General features: G+C 36.8%; 1 protein-coding gene across 10 annotated transcripts in view; it reads right to left on the bottom strand.

Moving 5' to 3' along the window:
• Positions 1 to 18,637, bottom strand: part of LCP1 (lymphocyte cytosolic protein 1) — a 105,542-nt gene that overhangs the window by 9,821 nt on the left and 77,084 nt on the right. For all 10 annotated transcript variants that reach the window (XM_072610585.1, XM_072610582.1, XM_072610587.1 and 7 more), the window contains 9 exons: positions 16,608 to 16,689; positions 14,229 to 14,394; positions 11,955 to 12,097; positions 8,679 to 8,774; positions 7,507 to 7,702; positions 5,839 to 5,917; positions 4,622 to 4,736; positions 2,956 to 3,089; positions 1,511 to 1,634 (listed from right to left, as the gene is read on the bottom strand). In XM_072610585.1, coding sequence (XP_072466686.1) covers positions 1,511 to 1,634; positions 2,956 to 3,089; positions 4,622 to 4,736; positions 5,839 to 5,917; positions 7,507 to 7,702; positions 8,679 to 8,774; positions 11,955 to 12,097; positions 14,229 to 14,394; positions 16,608 to 16,689 — 1,135 coding nt within the window. The remainder of the gene's footprint in view (positions 1 to 1,510; positions 1,635 to 2,955; positions 3,090 to 4,621; positions 4,737 to 5,838; positions 5,918 to 7,506; positions 7,703 to 8,678; positions 8,775 to 11,954; positions 12,098 to 14,228; positions 14,395 to 16,607; positions 16,690 to 18,637) is intronic.

Genomic DNA, 18,637 nt, shown 5'->3' with positions numbered 1-18,637 from the left:
GGCCAGAGAATACTGGCTGAGAACAGGGAGAGGAACAAAGTACTTGTCTCTAAAGGAAGGGTGAGCTTGTAGTTGTTCTCTACTGCCCAATGGGAACACTGATAGCTGTATTCCTCTCCCTGAATGAATATTCATCAAGTTTCAGGGAGGAGGTGACAGTTAACCACGGATTTATACTTTCTGCAAAAGGGCCTTAGAGATTACCAAACTCAAGTCCCTCCTTTCACAGATGAAGAAAATAAGTCCCAGAGAAGGTAAGTGATTGGCTAAACATCATACAGAGAAAGCAGCCAAGCTAGAACTGAGCCAGGTCCTCTGACTCCAAATACAGTGGTTTTCTATTTTACAAGTTTCTTACTTTTCTAACATGTGGAGAAAGTGTTCATTTGACCTTGTTTAAAGAAGAAAGAAAATTAACATTGTGAGATATTGTGGCATAGTTCTAGGACAAGAACTCTTTATTCTGGACTGATATGGAAGCTGGAAAAGAGGGGTCAATATAGTATAAGTTTGTATACCATATTATATATAGTACATAGGCTTTTGTTGTTGTTCAGTCAGTTCAGTTATGTCTGACTCTGTGACCCCTTTTGGGGGAACATTTCCTGGTGAAAATACTGGAGTGGTTTACCATTTCCTTCTCCAGCTCATTTTACATATGAGAAATTGAGGCAAACAGGGTTAAGTGACTTGCTCAGGGTCACACTGCTAGTAAATATCTGTGACCAGATTTGAATTCAGGAAGATGAATGAGTCTTCCTGATTCCTTGACTGCTGCCCTGGTACATAGACTACTTGAGAACTAATTTGTAAAATGAGGGCAGGAAATTTAATAAAGTGTAATGTCTATTAATAAAAACAGGCTTGGCTGATGTAAGTCCATAAGCAAAACACTGACATGGGGATCTTTTGATATTAGAAAACTCAAAATAGTAGGAAAAAGTACTAAAACACTCATCAGCTACTCTTACTCTAGCTGGCTCAGCGGATAGAGCACCCAGCCTAGAATCAGGAAGACTTTTATCTTCCTGAGTTCAATTCTGGCCTCAGACACTTACTAGCTGTGTGACTCTGGGCAAGTCATTTACTCTTTTTTGCCTCAGTTTCCTCATTTGTAAAATGATCTGGAGAAGGAAATGGCAAACCACTCTAGCATCTTTGCCAAGAAAACCTCAAATGGGGCACAAAGAGTAAGACATGATTGGACAACAACAATTCCTACTCATTTTAAAAATGCCACAGCGTCCAAGATTCTGTTAAAAAGGTGTTGGCAAATATGATAGTGTATGAAAATAAGGAGCATCATTCCCAAAAATGACTTAGTAGAGAAGCCTGTCAACATCCATCATACATTAAAAATGCCATAATAACAATGGGTGCCTGGCACTGGACTCTTTCAATATTTAACAAGCATGTAAAGGCATTGGACAACACAGCAAGAGATCAGTAAACCTCAACATTGGGAACAAGGATTGGCACCTAACAAGCAATGAGGGACTGAGACTTTTACCTTGAAACCACTGATAGATGAGCTCTTCTCAGCTTCTTTCAATGTTTCATTCACCCAGTTAATAATAATATCATCATAGACTTTTTGTCCTCCGCCAATATCTTCAAGAATGCTCAGTGTGTACCTGTTTCCCAAAAAAGAAGGATGCTTTTTTAAAGAAAGTGCGTTACTACATAAGAATTCATATGTTGATAAATAGAAATGGTAGTGATAGTTCTTTTTATAAATCATAATAAATAATACCAACTATATTACAGCCCAAGAGCATACGAAATTCGTTCACTTGCATTTTTCATTTGATATTCACAAGTGGCATTACTATAGAGAGAAATCTAATTATACTCTTTCTGGCTCAGAGGAATAGTCATGTCTGAGATAACAGAATCACAATAGAGTATTATTTCTTTGTAAGATAATTTTAATTAAAAAGCTTCATTGTTATTATGTCATAGAGTGCAAATTTAAAGCTCCCCATCATCTCTCTGGGGAAAGAACAGGACAGGAAGGAGGTAGAAGAAAGCAGAAAAAGAAAAAGATAGACCGCAGTATTCTAGCCAGAGATATTTATGTTACAGGAAAGCAATAAATCCAAAACATAGTCCATGACAAGAGCAAAAAACAACTAAAGGCTAAAAGACTACAGTACCAAAATAATGGAGGGAAAAATTAAACAGCCTTACCCCAGAACAGAAGAAAAAAATAACACTAAAACATTCTCTCAAGTAAAAGAAAGGCTCAAAAGGAAAATGCTTAGAATTTCTGAGGGAGCAAGGTGGCACAATGGATAGAGGGCCTGGGCTAAAGTCAGGAAGACTCATCTTCCTGAGTTCAAATCCAGCCTCAGACACCAGCGAGTCAGAGCCTAGGCAAAACACTTTACCCTGTTTGCCTCAATTTCTTTATCTATAAAATGAGGTAGAGAAGGAAATGGCAAACCACTGCAGTATCTTTGCCAAGAAAACCTTAAAAGGAGGTCACAAAAGGTCAGATACGACTGTACAATCGCAAGAAACTCTTCTACATCCCGTTACAAAAACTAGGTTTACCTCAGAAGTTTCATGGCTTATAATCTGTATGCTGTTGAGTCCACATCCTCAAAAGAGTTTACTCAAGAATAAAAATACCTTTTTTCTTCTCTATGCCTACTTACATCTCAGTCTAGTACATTTAACATTACCGTAAGACTCTAGGCTTTACAAATGATAGGATTGAATTCAGTGGCTTCTAAGGTCTCTCCCAAGTATAGATCTAATATCCTAAACAAGTTTAGATTTGGTTCCCAAAGGCATTTAGTGATGTCTTCCATTACTGAAAGTTGTCTCCTTTTGTCCAGTTTGGTCTACCAGTTAGGCTGTCCTATGCTTGACTGTCTAAGTTACTTAGCTCTAAAAAAGTGGTGACATCCATCTATTATCTGGGTAACCAATTTATCCAATAACTAATACCTTCTCATTAACTGCCAAATTAAGGCAAGCGTCAACGTGCGGTTTCCTTCATTGAGATCCTGTCCAGCAATGCCAACGAGAGAAAACTTGGCTTGATTCTTCCCCAGTTCCACAGCGTAGTTACAGTTCTCAAGCTGTTAATGATCAAGCAGGAAAATGATTTAATATTATCATCTTCATATGAAATTACCATTATAAAATACATGAAACGCAAATGAGTATAACATAGTACTTTTTTTTCCACTGCCCTAGCCTGCATTTTTAATTCCTCTAAACCCTCCCCCCAGACAGACCAAAGCTAAAGAAGAAACCTAGAATCGACACTTTCTACCATTTTTCTTTAATCTAAACTTGTGATTTCACAGGTGTGAAGAACTCCAAGTACAGAAACTCCTTTCTTCAATAAAGGTGATCACTAGTTTATAATCAATGAATTCAGAATATTGCCCGAGGCATTAAAATGTTTAGTGTCTTGCCCATGATCACATGGGTAGTATGGGCCAGAAACAGAATTTGCATCTAAATGTTCCTAGCTCCAACGCAGATTCTTTATCCACTATGCCAGGCTGCTCCTTTCTATTATTAGCCATGATGAATAATTTGTGAACATACAGGCAGAAAAACATTTTTTGGAGGCAATTGGGGTTAAATGACCTGCCTAGGATCACACAGTAGCATTTGAACTCAGGTCCTCCTAACTCCAGGGTTGGTACTCTATTCACTGTACCACCTAGCTGTCTCTAGCAGAAAATTATTATTTTCAAGGCTGCTTTCATATTTATCGGATTAATAATTGAGTATGAAAAGCAGTCTTGATTTGTTCCTCCATAAGTCTGATTCTATGATGGACTGATGAAGAGTATTTGGAATATAACTCATGTTCAGGATCTTTCACATTTTCTTACATTCATAGTACAATTGAACTGCAAAACCACAGAAATCTCATCGTGGCATTGAGTATGCCCTCTACTAACTTGATACAGATTCAACCTTGATTAATTGTTCAACAGATCTCTTGAATGACTGAGTTTGTGGCAATTCACGTGGACAGTCTGAATTCTTCATCTTCCAGACCCATAGCAGGCTGCCAAACCTACCTATACACTATAAATTATACTATACGCTATATATACTATGATATATATATATCTGTATGTGCACATATACATATATACTATATATATATACCATACACTACATATACACTATAAATTATACTGTACACTATAAATATACTATATAATAGAGAACTTTAGAGACTGGATGTGATCATGAAAACAATCTGTAGCTTTTTTCACATGGTAGTATTCCCACTAGATCCATTACTTGCCCAAGTAGACCAGTGGCAGAAAGAAAGAATGACTTTGGAAAATTTTAGTGAAGACCTGGATAAACTATAGGAACTGTAAGAATATGGCACTGTATGCTCTAATAAACTCAACCAGAATTTTCACATTCAGTGTTTTTGGCAAACCAACATCTAATTGTAAAGAGGTCATTACACAAAATAACAGGGTCACTTTAAGAAAAAACTGTCCTAGTTTCTGATCTCTGTGTCTTTGTGTAAACATTACTAAGCTTGGCCTCCTGATAAAGTATTCACACTGTGCTCAGCAAGATTATTCCTTCACAACCCTACCAGAATCTGGCAATGGTATTTGCCTACCTTCTTCATGTTACCTCCCAGCTTAGGGTATGGTGGCTTGTTCACTCTGTTCCAGTCAACAGGTACTTTTATCTTTTCATAGAGCTGGAAGATGACCAGGGAGTCTGACAAATCACTAAAAGAGGAAAAAAATGGAGTTCTTATTAACCAAACCAGAATCATCACCATAACTATGTTACTGTAGCACTCTAAGACTAAAAACATTTCCTCATATATTATCTCATGTAAATCTCATAGAAGATTTGTCCTTCTTGGGGAAAAAATAGTATCATAGTGCATATTAGAGCCCTATTACTCATTCTTAAGAAATCTACCTTGTAAAGGGCAGTTTACAAGCTAGGTTTCTATAGCTCATAAGGAAAATGAACGTTTCTTTGTTCCCCAAAAGGGAGAGGAAAGGAAAGAATGGAAGAAGAATATGAAGAAATATGGTACATCTCCTAGGGGCTTTAACTGCAGATTGCACCAGTGGGCTGATCCATCCCGGATTTAGAGAACTTCTTTTTAAGGAAATCTGTTCATGCAGCATCTTCTGTGCATTAAAAGCAGTACTTCTAACTGTATTTTTATAGTACTTCGAAGTTTACAAAGCTTTTTCCCATGCAAGAATCCCTATATTTATAAAGAAACTGGGGATAAAAAGCTTAAGTGTTTTGCTCAAAGTCACAAAAAGAGAGTAACACAGTAGAACTATTTACTTAAGTTGTCTGACTCCAGATTCAGCCCCTTTTCTGCTACCACCAATGGTTACAACAAGCCAATGTGATACATACTGAGACTGCTTATAGGGTCAACAGAGGACATATAGAAAATTTGTTACATTGGTCTTAGTACTTGGCCTACTGGAGTTGAGAACTAAAAGAGAACCTTATGTGGCCACAGATGCCCTTTTTGCATTTAAATCTAAACAGCCAGATCAGTTTTTCAAATAGCTCTGTTATTAAAAAAAAATTTTTTTCTTATATCGGCCCCAACAGATCCATCAATGTATGGATTCTGATGCTTCCCTATGAATAAGGATGTTATCTATTTTCAGAAAATGAGATGGATGTGGCCATGCTCTCCATGTGTCTGCTATTAGGGGTGGGGGTAGGGGAAAAAAAGACAAAAGCTTAATTCTAAGAAAGAGATGGCCTTTGTGGTTCAAGTTAAGGAAAGTCATGCTTGGAGTTACCTCTTTTTAGGCATTTTTAGGTCAAGCTCCTATGTCTTCTTACCTGTACAAATGATTGACCCGAGGATTCACACCTAAGGAATTCATCCAGTTCCTAAATGTACGCTCCTCCCTCGTCTCACCTAAAACAAAAGAGGACAACCAGTTATTAAGCAGACGTGTGAAAAACATGTTATCCTTATAATCAGAATAGAGAGAGACTATAGTGAGAAAGCAGCTGACAAGAGGGACTGTGATGATTCCAGCTGCTATCATTCACCCATTCCATTTAGTTAAGTCTTTCTTCCACCCCCACCATGTATGTGCCCAACACAGTTCTGGGTATGATGAATACAAAAAACACCCGAGTCCTTGTGCTCAAGGACTAGAGGTCTAATCAGGGAGATATGATGGCCATGCACAAAAGATAAAACAATATAAGACAGAATATAATTACTAAGTGACCAAATGTGTGGTACAGACAGTAAGTGCTAAGGGAGGTGAGAAAGGGGAGAAATTAGTGTGGGTCAGCCTCACAGGGAAAGACTTCGCAGAGGAATATGCTGGAGCAAGGACTTTAAATACTCATGAGATCTGATAGGTTAAGTGTTTTGGTTTTTTTTTTGAGGAGGGTGGTGGGGTCTAGGAGGTTTAGAGAAATGGGGAGAGTGTTCCAAGCCAGGGGGAAAGTGTGAACAAAGGCATGACAGTGGAAATGAACAAAGCATCTATTAAGAGATACCAGTTCAGCAGACATCTTGTGAAAATCTACTGTAAGCAGGTAAGGTCCTGTGTTCAAATGGTGAGGGGACTGACTCAACTAGAAGAGAGGAGATGAAATAAGGTGATGAACTTGGACTTGAAACATCAGGCAACAAGTAGGCATTACTGGTTCTTAAGAAGGAAAGGGTTGGACAGCTAGGTGGTGCAGTGGATATTGTGCCAGACCTGGAGTCAGGAAGACCTGAATGACAATCCAGTCTCAGCCACTTACTAACTGTGTGACCCTGTGCAAGTCACTTAACCCTGTGCAAGTCAGATACGACTGAAACAAGGGAACACATAACATTTAGAAAAGTGACTAAAACATTTTGCCCATGGGAACTCACATTAAGTCAATTAATTATGTATATTATTTTTTTAATGAAATGACTTATTTCATTTGATAATGAGATGAAGATGTTGATACTTCATTTGATAATAAGATGTTATTCAGTCATTTTAGTCATGTCTGACTGTTCATGACCCCATTTGAGGTTTTCTTAGAAAAGATACTGGAGTGATTTGCCATTTCTTTCTCCTGCTCATTTCACAGATCAGGAAACTGAGGCAAATAGGGCTAAGTAACTTGCCCAGGGTCACAAAGCTAGTAAGTGTCTGGGGCCAGAATTCAACTCAGGAAGATGAGTCTTTTTGACTCTAGACCTAGCATTTTATCTACTGCACCACCTAGCTGCCCTAATGATGAGAGGCACATTGTCTGTCTGAAAGCATTTAATCCTGATAATGAGTGGAGCCTAGCTATAATGGATGGGATATAATAGTGGTTGATTATTCCTTCTTGGCTGTAATTGACATGATTTATCTATTTATTCTCTTCTTTTTATATACCAAGAAACTGACTGATCACCAATGTTTTATGTTTGCAATCAAGTTTTGACTTACAAACTGAACAGTGATCATATAAGTTTTCGATTTTTCCTAACATCTTGATGCAACCAGTTATAGTTACCTTCAAGTGATCCCCAATCAATGTCTTGGTTCTCTGGTTTATGTAAGGCAGGGTATCTGTTAAAGAGATTGGCAATAAAAGCCAGGTTCAACTTGGGGTTCCCACGGACAACATCTGTGGCGGTGACAAATTGCCGGCATCCCAGTTTTTCTGCTTGTTGCAACATACACTCTGCCCTCTGGATGTCATCCTTCTCCTGCATCAATGTAGATAGATCTCAAGTCTTGGTCAAAGTACCATAAGGCTTGAAGTATATAGGCATAATATAAAAATTAACACTAGGTTTACTTATATCCTTAGTATTTTCCTATGGCAACTACTGCAAATTATCAACATTTTGTCTGTAACTTTTATTTGCCTGAAATCAATACCCAAGATACAGGACTAAAAGTGATCTTAAAAACTTATCTCTAGAACTGGAATTTTATCTAAAAGAATTATAGACAGGTCCTTATCCTTTAAAAAAATTTCCAAGATAATTCACAGGTTCTTATAGTAGTGTCTAATATGTAATTAGGTATATCAGATATTTTTTAGAAGATGCTTCATTACTTGATTTTGGACAGATTATCTAAAATAGGAAGTTCATGAAATTCTTAAAATTATAGTAAAAAATTCTATAAAGGTCTATGAAGTCCACTACCTTCTGGCTCTGAGACTTTAATATATAGCATATGATATAGTAATAGTAATAATAAGCCATTATATAGTACTCTAAAAGTTTGCAAAGAATACTGTAGACATTGTCTCATTTGAATCTCATAATAACCCTGTGAGGGAGATACAGATGAAAAACCTGAGATCATTAGTAAAGGGCCTTGCCCAAGGTTATACAGCTAGTAAGTTTCAGAATAAGAATTTGAATACCAGCTTTCCTGTCTCCAAGGCCCACATTCTTTCTAGGATACCACACTACTCTTTAGGAGTACATTGCATGTTACCCAAATGTCTTCTTACTTGTCAACTACTCATCCAGTTCTTGGCACAGTGTCAGTGCATAGTAGGTGCTTAATAATATTTATGGATTGATCAATTCTTTTAACTTCCAGATCTTCTTTTTATAAGAGTAAGAAGTCATAAATACCAACCCCATTCACTGAGGCACAGAAAAAAAGGGTCCTCTCTGCACTTCAGGGTCATACATTTCCTAAGAGCAAGCTGTCCATTCTTACCCTTATTCCTGACATGTCAATTGTAATAGCCGGAATACCTTCCTCATCTCCCTTAGGAGCCACCTGTTCAAGCAGGTGGAAGTAAGCTTTGGAGTCCTGTGAGAAATCAAGAAATCAACATTTTAAAATAATGCAGTTGTGTCCAGGTGTGCTGTGACAGTATTTCCCAATAGCAAACATGCTTTATTTCTGATTCAGTAATCATTCAAGACTAGAACTTCATTATCTAGAAGCATTTCACTAATTTGCATTTTATGCCCTATGGCTTGGCATATAATTTAGCTTCATTTTCTATTCAAAAGCAGTTTAAAAACAAAACTTAAAATTACAAGCAAAAAGAAAAAAACCATATGCTACCCTTATTGCCTTTTAAGAGGACACAATCAGTTTACATGTATTAAATTGTATGCATAAAAATATATACCTTTAAAATGCTGTAGAAGTCAGTCAGCTAAGGGTTAAACAAAAGACATGACAGGAGGAAGCAGAAGAGTTCAAAGAAACATTAAACGGACACTAAGCAAAACAGAAGAAAGTCAGAGACAGAAGTTGAAGCAATCACCAAGCATTCTTTAAGGCAAAGGGGGAGAGTAAAATAGTGTATACAATAAATCATTGGCTAGAATTTTTGAACTCACAAATCCAGAGATCAAAGCCAAATTTAAGTCTATCTCATGGAATGGTTACAGCAGTTTGAACTTATGGATGGTATTTCCACCAATGTTCTGGAAAATGTGTCTCCCAGAAGAAGGATTCTAAGAATTCTGATCTTTGGAAAGTATATTCTTATTTTCACATGTGGAAATAAAGGCAGATAAATAAATAGAGAGGTAATTTATTTAAATTCTTTAAAGGCAGATGAAGTGATCCTAAGCCAAATGAATGAAAACAGAGATATTATTCACTACTTGTTAAATCAGAAAGGTAACATTCATTTCTCCTATTAACCCGCACTGGGGAAAAGTGATGTTCAGTCTCTGTTGCACCATCAAGCCCAATCTCAGTCTTTCTGCCTAACCTTTTTTTGACAATCTGTTTGGGGATATTATCAAGGGAATTCAACATGAAAGGATAGTAAAGGACAACTCCCCAAACCAGTGCTTAGTTATGTTATATGCCATAATACCACCTGCCAATTCAGCCATATTCAGAGTATCAGGAAAAAAGAGAAGGTGCCAGATCACCAAATGCTTCATAGACCTCCCAGGGACTAGTGTGAATTGTACAGATGGAATGACTGTCTGCTGTCTTAATTTAAGTATGTTCCTCTTTTAATGTTACCATCAAAAAAAAAAAAAAAGAATTTGCATCAATATATCAATATTACTGTGCTTTTAAAATGATTCTCATTCTATTTAGAAATTTTCCAAACTCTCAAATGGTTACAACTGTGAAATAATATGATTCTATTAAATAGGAACCAGTTTAATTGATGTTTCTGAACAGCTCTAAAAAAAAAATTCAAGTATCTTAATTTTGATTGAGAAAAGATACAATTTAGAAAGGCTGAATTGCTAATGACAACTGCAGCTAGACACTTTGTTGTAGAGTTCAGTTGTTTCAGTTGTGTAGAATTTTTCATGACCCCATTCGGGGATTTCTTATCAAAGATACCGGAGCAATTTACCATTTCCTTCTCTAGTTCATTTTACAGTTGAGGAAACTGAGGCAAGCGGGTTTAAGTGACTTGCCCAGGGTCACACAGCTAGTAAGTATCTGAGGCCAGATTTGAATTCAAGAAGATGAGTCTTCCTGACTCCAGGCTTAGCACTGTATCCACTGCACCCATCTAGCTGCCCATTTAGTTCAAAGGTAATCAAGTTCGGCGGAGTCAAGAAGTATAGTCAATAAGGCTTGATCATAATATCTAGCATTTATATAGCACTTTTAAAGTTTGCAAAGTCCTTTACATATTTGCTCACTCGATCCTTATAACTCTGTGAAGTAGGTACTATTATTATCCACATTTTGCAGATGAGGAAACGGAGTAATAGAAAGATCAAGAGACTTGTCCAGGGACATACGACTAGTTAGTGACTGAGACAGTATTTAAACTCAGGTCTCCCTGATTCCAAATTCTGCACTCTATTCATTGTACCACCTAGTTGTCTTTCAGTTAATTTAGGCAGGAAAATGAGCTTGAGGGTATAAGTGGATATACTTAAAAAACAGGAAACTTTCTATAAAGAAGCACCCCTGGAACTAGAATCCCATGGAAAGCCCAGGAAGAGAAAAACTTCAGCAATGGAAAGAATTCTAGAGACAACCACTTTTCTAGAAGTGTAATTAAGTATCCCATAATTTTTTATTACAGTGAGAAACTATTTCCTTCTGTCTAGCCAAAATTTCCTCCAGTACAGTCTCAGCCTTCTCCATCATCTTGATTTGTCCTTGGCCAGAAAAAAAGAAAAAGAAAAAATGCCAGCTGTTGCCTTTCACTAATATATCCTCTTCCTATATGTTTAAAGAATGCCAATTAGGACTTCTTTTTCTGGGAGTCTGGAACTGAGAAGCTGCTGAGATTTTAGTGTAGGATTTAATTTTCCACAATTCTCTGGAAGAAGTCTTATTCAGGAGAATTCTCAAAATTACTATATTGGAAATTCATACAACTTTCCACATGTAGAAAATAAGCAAACTTGCACAAAATTTAAACATTTTAAAAAGAAACTACTATCTTTAAATCCTTCAAAGAAAATTGAGTTTTGTTCATTTTTTAAAGGAAAGTGTTCACCACTTATGGATTTGGAAATATATCAGTCATATCCATAGCATAATCTGCACCTGAAAATACTGACATTTGTCTCTTCTCTCCCTTACTGCCTCTCTCTGCTACTCACTGAGCTCCAATGATTGCTAACTGAACTAGCGAAGACTTTTAAAATATGTATAACTCAATTACTAGAGCCTCAGAGATGCCTTCTTAGACCCAGGAGTGATCATTTCACCAAGTCCAAAGCCTATAGGCCAAGAGTTCTTAACCCGAAGTCTGTGGAAAGATTTCAGGGGGCGCCATGAACCTAGATGAGAAAGAGTTACACCTTTATTTTCACTAACTTCTAAACAAAATTCATTATTTCCTTCAATTTTAAAAAATTATTCTAAGAGGTCATAGGCTTCACCAGACTGCCAAATGAATCCATGATACAGAAAAGGTTAAGATCCCTGCCATAGACAGTTCTAAAGAAAGGTATCTAGGTGGAACTTCAACCAGTCCTCATCCCTTCCCTACCCCTCCAATACTAGTCAAATGGAATCAAACTGTATTTCTCCTACCTTGATATCAGTACTGAAGTTGTTGATTTTATTGCAGCCTGAGTTTTCCAGGTGATAATTTGCCCATCTCAGCAAAAGGTCCTCAGGGGAAAGTTTCATCAAGTCCTCCAGACTCTCGCCTTCCCTCAAAAGCGCAATCAGAGCTAGAAAGTAAAGAAGTAAAAGGGAAAAAAATAAATTCTAAGTGTATGTGGAGACTGGCCATGTCTTCTATCAATGTAATCCATGGAATTAATCTGAAAAAGGAATTAATAGTCCTTTAACCGCTCTGGGCTGGGTTTATCATCTGTAAGAGGAGGCAGTTGGAAAAAATGTCCGCTAAGATCCCTTCCAGCTCTAACATTCCAATTCTATCATTTGTCTATAGGCTTTGTTTGGACTTAAGGAAAACTCCTATGCTATTATATTGATGAGCCATATTTCGATTTCTTCTTCATAGTCACACTCTTAAAAGGGAGATTGAAGAAGGAAAAAAGACAGACTGAAAGCTCTATGGAGGTGTGGAAGACTCTAATTAGTTCTAACACAAGACCCCCAAGTTCTTACTATCCAATAATCTCTTCTCAGCTAATATTCCCTGTGTCCCTGCAAGGAAAATAGATGGAAAGCATTATGGCATTATCTAGTATCCTCCAATTTAAAATTAAACAGCTGAGACAACCAAGAAGTTAAGTGAGCCCAGATCTCAGTGGCACAACCAGAAATGTCACCTGGATTAGGTTTGTGTTCATTAGACCATGTTTCCTGATATGATAACATTTTTGGAAATCAATTTGGTAATAATGACAATAAACTGATTCTCAGAGATATTTTAGAGTTCAAATACTTCTATAATTATAGCATCTCAGCAATATAATTTATCCCCCTTCTCGTGACTTCCAGAGGAAAAGGTTTTATTCAGATAGCAGATTTAATTTAGAATCTACCATTTTCAAGCCAATATGTTTGTGCCACAGTTTCTAAGATTGATTTTCTTCTTTTTTAAGCCATTAACTATAAAGAAATACTACAAGAATGCAATATATATGAATTGAGAGCATGTATGTAAAGCTTTTTATACATGCCTATTGTTATTATAGAATAAGACATGTAACAGACACCACAGGACTCTCCATAGAATCTTACAGTTTGAAGACACAGAGCATGTATCTGGCTATATCAATGGCCAATAGAAGGTACACTTCTGATGCTAGTTATATCTGTATATGAAATAAAGCTTCTAGAATATGAGGACTCGAAGTATTAAAAATCATTTAATCTTGCTCTCTTATTTTACAGATGAGAAATATGAGGCTCAGAGGTCAAATGACTTGTCCAAGATCTCACAGCTAAGTCAGCGCATTAGAATCCAAGTTTCTATATGCCCATTCCAGTGGCCTTTCCACTATAGCATCGTGTTGTGTAATACTAAGCACCTGTGAAACTGGGATATCATTATTTTGTATGCACATGGAAAGGGTGCGCTGTGACAGATGTTTCAAAACACATGGAATAAACCTAGCAGGTCAGTACTTTCTTAAGAATTGTAAATCCAACATGTGACCTTTGTACTCTGCTTAACACATTAAAGTTTCTCCAGAGAATCTACATTTCTAGACAGGGACCATTCTACACAGAGTGAAGCACAAAGTCATATACAAAATTCAATTATCATATTGGACAGCTCGATGGTACAGTAAATAGAATGCCACATCTGGAGTCAAGAAGACTCATCTTCATGAGTTCAAATATGTCCTCAGACACATATTAGCTGTGTAACCCTTGGGCAAGTGACTTAAACCTGTTTACCTCAGTTTCCTCATCTATAAAATGAGGTGGGAAAAGAAATATCAAACCACTCCAATATCTCCACCAAGAAAACCTCAAACGAGGATCACGAAGAGTCAGACCAAAATAACTGAAGAAACAAATATTCAATTATCAAGATCTAAAATGAGCTATCTGAGGAAAGCTTTTTGAGGTTGGAGTCCCAGACAGCTAAAGTAAGTTACATGTTCCATTTAAATAGGCATTATCAGCCTGTGGTATTAAGAAGCTTTTACTTTTATAGTTTAAGAAGTCTGATTACTATGGGAAAGAAGAGAAATGATGAACTATTAAATTCCATCTGCTGTGTCAGGTAGACAGCCCAGCATTAATTTACATATACTTTATTCAAATCTTCTTAGACAGTCTGAGCCTGACTGTCTTTCATACCATTCTCTACTTCATTAAAATATATGCATTAATAGAAGGCTACCCCACAACATAAAAGGCTTTAGCCTCTATTTGTACCTTCATTTCTGCTGAGTTCAATGTCGGCAAACAATCCGATTTTGATGACTTGCCACAAAAGGCCCAAGACCAGATAAGGTTTCCCCTCTTTTAAGTCCTCAGCGCCTATGTTAACCACATGGCACCCAATCGCTGAAGCAGAGTTCAGAGCCAGGTTCAAATTCTCCTGAAGTGGGGAGGAAAATGACAAAACATGCCAGTCTTTAATTAATTAATTAGTCAAGTGATGATTAATGGTGACAACAACAACTTGACAACACTAACATCTAATTTCTTCTGAAGGCTTTACAAAGCTTTAAAGGCATTATCTCATTAGCCCACCTAACATCTCTAAGGAAAAAAAGTGCCAAGTAACAGAATGAGAAAAAAGAAGAATTTACGCTAGAGGAGCCAATGATGCTATGTTCTTCAAAAAATACAAATGCTAAGTGGAATGCCTGTTTTAGTAGTGCTTCTTACATTTCCCATCCTGCGTAGAGATGGAGGCAGCACACTAAGCCCCCTACTGAAAAAAAGGCAGCATTATAATATTCAGAGAGGCCACCCATTGTCCTGTCATTGCCTATGCACTGTAACACAACAGTTGATGTAAAGAAAGGTCATAAAAGAAAGAGGCAATGGCTTTCTTGGCATGGAAAGTGAGTGGAAAGAGAATAATAACCAACATTCAAATTTCTGGAAGAGCTATGACTGGTGTTATTATGACAATATTTACTGAGTACCCATAACATCGAGATAACTTGGTTAAATATACATACACTCTACATACGAATTTCTCATGACCACACAGCTCATTTGTACAATGTGTAGAGGGTTAAATTGTACCAACGCAATCTATTCACAGTGATCTCTATCAGGCCATTTGAAAGCCAAAAAAAAAAAAAAACAGAATGGGAGATTACAGACGGAAAAGACCGATGAAGTAGGAAAAATGTCAGGGATCCACAGTGTTATGATAAGAGAATAATAATAGCTGGCACTTATGTAGTGCTTTAAGATTTGCAAAGAACTTTACATTGAATATTTAAGTTGATCTTCATCTATCTATGAGGTAGGTGCCATTATTATCCCATTTTACTGATGACGCATACTAGGTTAAGTGATTTTTCCAGTGTCCTACAGTGTCTTTCAACAGAAAATGTTTGAGGCAGGATTTGAACACAGATCTTCCTGACTTTTCCATCACTCTATTATGCTGTGCTGTTTTTTCTTTCATCTTTAATTTTTTTATTGTTAAATTCAATTTTATTTTACTTTTATTAAGAGCTACCTTCCTTCCCTCTGACCTCCCTGCTCTGTCCCAATAAGAAAGCAAGAAAAACAAAACCTCCATTACAAACATGTATAATCATGTCAAATTCCTACATTGGGTACGTAAAAAAAAATGCATTGTTTACACTCTGAGACTAGCACCTCTCTTTTAGAAAATGGGTAGCGTGTTTCATCATGAATCCTCTAGAATTGTGGTAGGTCACTATATTCATTCAAATTCCTAAGTCTTCCAAGATTTTATCTTTACAATGTTATTGTCATTGTACAAACTGTTCTCCAAACTCATTTCATTCTGTATCAGTTCATACAAGTCTTCCCAAATTTCTCTGAAATCACATCATACACACACACACACACACACACACACACACACACACACACGACTAATACTTAAACCTAAACAAGAATCAATAAATTAATACACTGCAGATTAACTAATCAGTGATGTATGTTCTTAAGTGGATTCAATTATTTTATAGAAGTGGAATGCAAAACAGAAAGGCATTTTACTGGTTTTGAAAGTACTTCTGGCTGGTTAGTGTTCCAGTTAATCAAAGTAATTGAATGCTAAAAGCAGGTTATATTTATCACACTGATGTAACAATAATATAGCGTGCCAATTGAAGCTGCCAGAACACTTCCCGTTTTCTGCCCCCTCATTTCTTAGAAAGGCTTATCTTTTTCACAAAAATGGCATATTTTTGGAATGGGCTCAAAGATAACTCATAGGGGAAGTTGAAGTTAAATTTAAGCTACTGAGAATTTTCTTCATGAATGAATCTCCTTCATTCCTCTTCCCCCTCCCCATTTTTTTATTGTAGTATAGCTATTGTTTATAACAAAAGACAAAACCGAAACATTTTCCCTTAATTTCCACCTGTCTGCACAGAAATCGTAGGCCCTGAATCTTGGCTTATTTCTCTTTTTGATCCAGTTTCTAGGAAATACTGTACTAAATCGAAGCAGAGCTAATTTTATACTCTGCCACATGCTGATTCTGGTAGCTTAAACAGGGACATAGATTGATTTTGGGACTGAGGCACTCATTTCTCACCTAAATCTATTCCTGTAACTCATGAAATAGAAAAAAAACACATATTTCCATACCTGGATGGTAAATGGGGTAAGTTTCTTTTTGTTGATTGTTCTTTCATCAATTGTATCTGGCACTGATAGGTTGATCATTTTACTAAAATGGAAAAGATCAAAATGAAAACAATGAATGAATTGGCTCATGGCTATTGAGGCCTAACAACACTGATTTTTTTTTTAATTCCATCATCACTGTAAGCAAGGAAAACAACATTATATCTAGGCACCTTAGGTGGCAGAGTGGATGTAGAGTTAGATCTGGAATCGCGCAGACCTGAGTTCCAGTGTAACCTTATACACTGACCAGTTGTGTGACCCTGAGAAAGTGATTTTACCTCAGTTTCCTCAAATGTGTTAGGGAGGAAATAGCAGCACCTACCTTGCAAGGTTGTTGTGAAGATCAAATGAGATCACATTTGTAAAGGGCTAGCACAGTTCCTGGAACATAGTAGGTGCCCAATAATTGGTCACTATATTCATCCAAATTAAAAATATTTTTTCCTTCCTTGTCTATGCTCCTCATATGTGAAACCAAAGGAGTTGTTTTGATTCAAGTGAACCTAGAATAGGCTTAACATACCTGAGGGTGGGAAGCTGAATACAGCAGTATCTTTGGACAGGGACTGAAGAAGCAAATGCATTTTGTGTACACATGTATACACCTCTTGAATTTTCTTAGCACATCAGCAAACCCTGAAATGGCATTTAGGTGGCCCAGCAGATAGGGTGCTGGACTTGAAGCCAGGAAGACTCATCTTCTGAGTTCAAATCAGCCCTTAGACACTTAATAGCTGTGTGATCCTGGGCAAGTCACTCAACCCTGCTTGCTTCAGTTTCCTCATCTGTAAAATGAGTCTTTGTCAAGAAAACCTTTCTAGACCCCCAAAAGTCAGACATGACTGAAATGACTAAACAACAAGAAAGGCTGAGGATGCCCAAAGTATTTCCTCAATCATTTCAATCAAGTTAATTTCTTCGCAAAGAAAACCAATAGAGAGAACTAATTTGTCTCATAGGTTCCCAAAGTGGACAATACTGCCCCAATGGGCAGGGTGGGCAGTAGTAGCCTCAGGTGGAATTGGGGGGCATTGAGTAAAAAGAAGGGGGTGGTGGAAGCTTAAGAAAAGAAAATAAGAAAATTTTGAAAAACTGTTCATACATGTCTCATCTGTTGTATAACAGAGTTAAAGTCGTAGTGATTACATTATTTTTCAAATAAACACACAAAACATAAGTTACAAGATCAGTAGTCAAGTCCTATGACAGGTCTTAACAAGCGTTGGCAGGTGAGTCTGTCAATGTTGGTAAGTCTAGCGTGCATCGGCAGGAATATATTGTAGTGACTTGTTTACAATATGATACTATATGGTTACTTGATGCAATTCTGCATTATCAAAATTTCAATGCAGGAATAAACCACACACATTTACAATTAAGTTGAAGATACATCATTTTAAAATATATTGCATATTTTTTTGAAATGATGCAAGTTAAAAAAAAAAAAACTTGAAAGTAGATTTCCAGGGAGGCGCTGAGTAATTTTTTGAATTTTTATGTTTATTTTTTGAAAAGGGGCTAGTAGGCCAAATAAGTTTGGGAACCTCTGATCTACGTGTTTTTGGCTAGGGAAAGAGCACCAACTTCACCTATTGAACACTATATTGCTCAAAATAGGAGCATTAAAGGGAAGTAATGGAAGGATTTGAGCATTCCCCAACAACTACACGCTGAGGAAGTTCTGCTTAGTTTCAGTTAATGGAAATCCCCAGTTCTGTTTTGGGTGTTTAGGTCATACTCTGTATCCCAAGCTGAGTAAATTTCTTCAATATCCTGGGTCTTGTCGTATTTAGTATTCTATTTCTCTCTTATCTTATTCTGTCTTTTTCTGTTCTATCATATACAATATATCACATGCTTGTATTATATTGTATGGTATTATATTACGTCATGTCCTATCATATTATATTTTATTATGGTACTAGTTTCCCCTAGTGGTATCTGATATATGCTGACTATGTCAGATAATACTGTAGACAAAATATGTT

This window comes from Notamacropus eugenii, chromosome 5 (assembly GCF_028372415.1).
Source record: "Notamacropus eugenii isolate mMacEug1 chromosome 5, mMacEug1.pri_v2, whole genome shotgun sequence".
NCBI classification, from domain to species: Eukaryota; Metazoa; Chordata; class Mammalia; order Diprotodontia; family Macropodidae; genus Notamacropus; species Notamacropus eugenii.
Note: the sequence above shows the minus strand (reverse complement) of the source record. Positions and strands in the feature narration are given on the sequence as shown.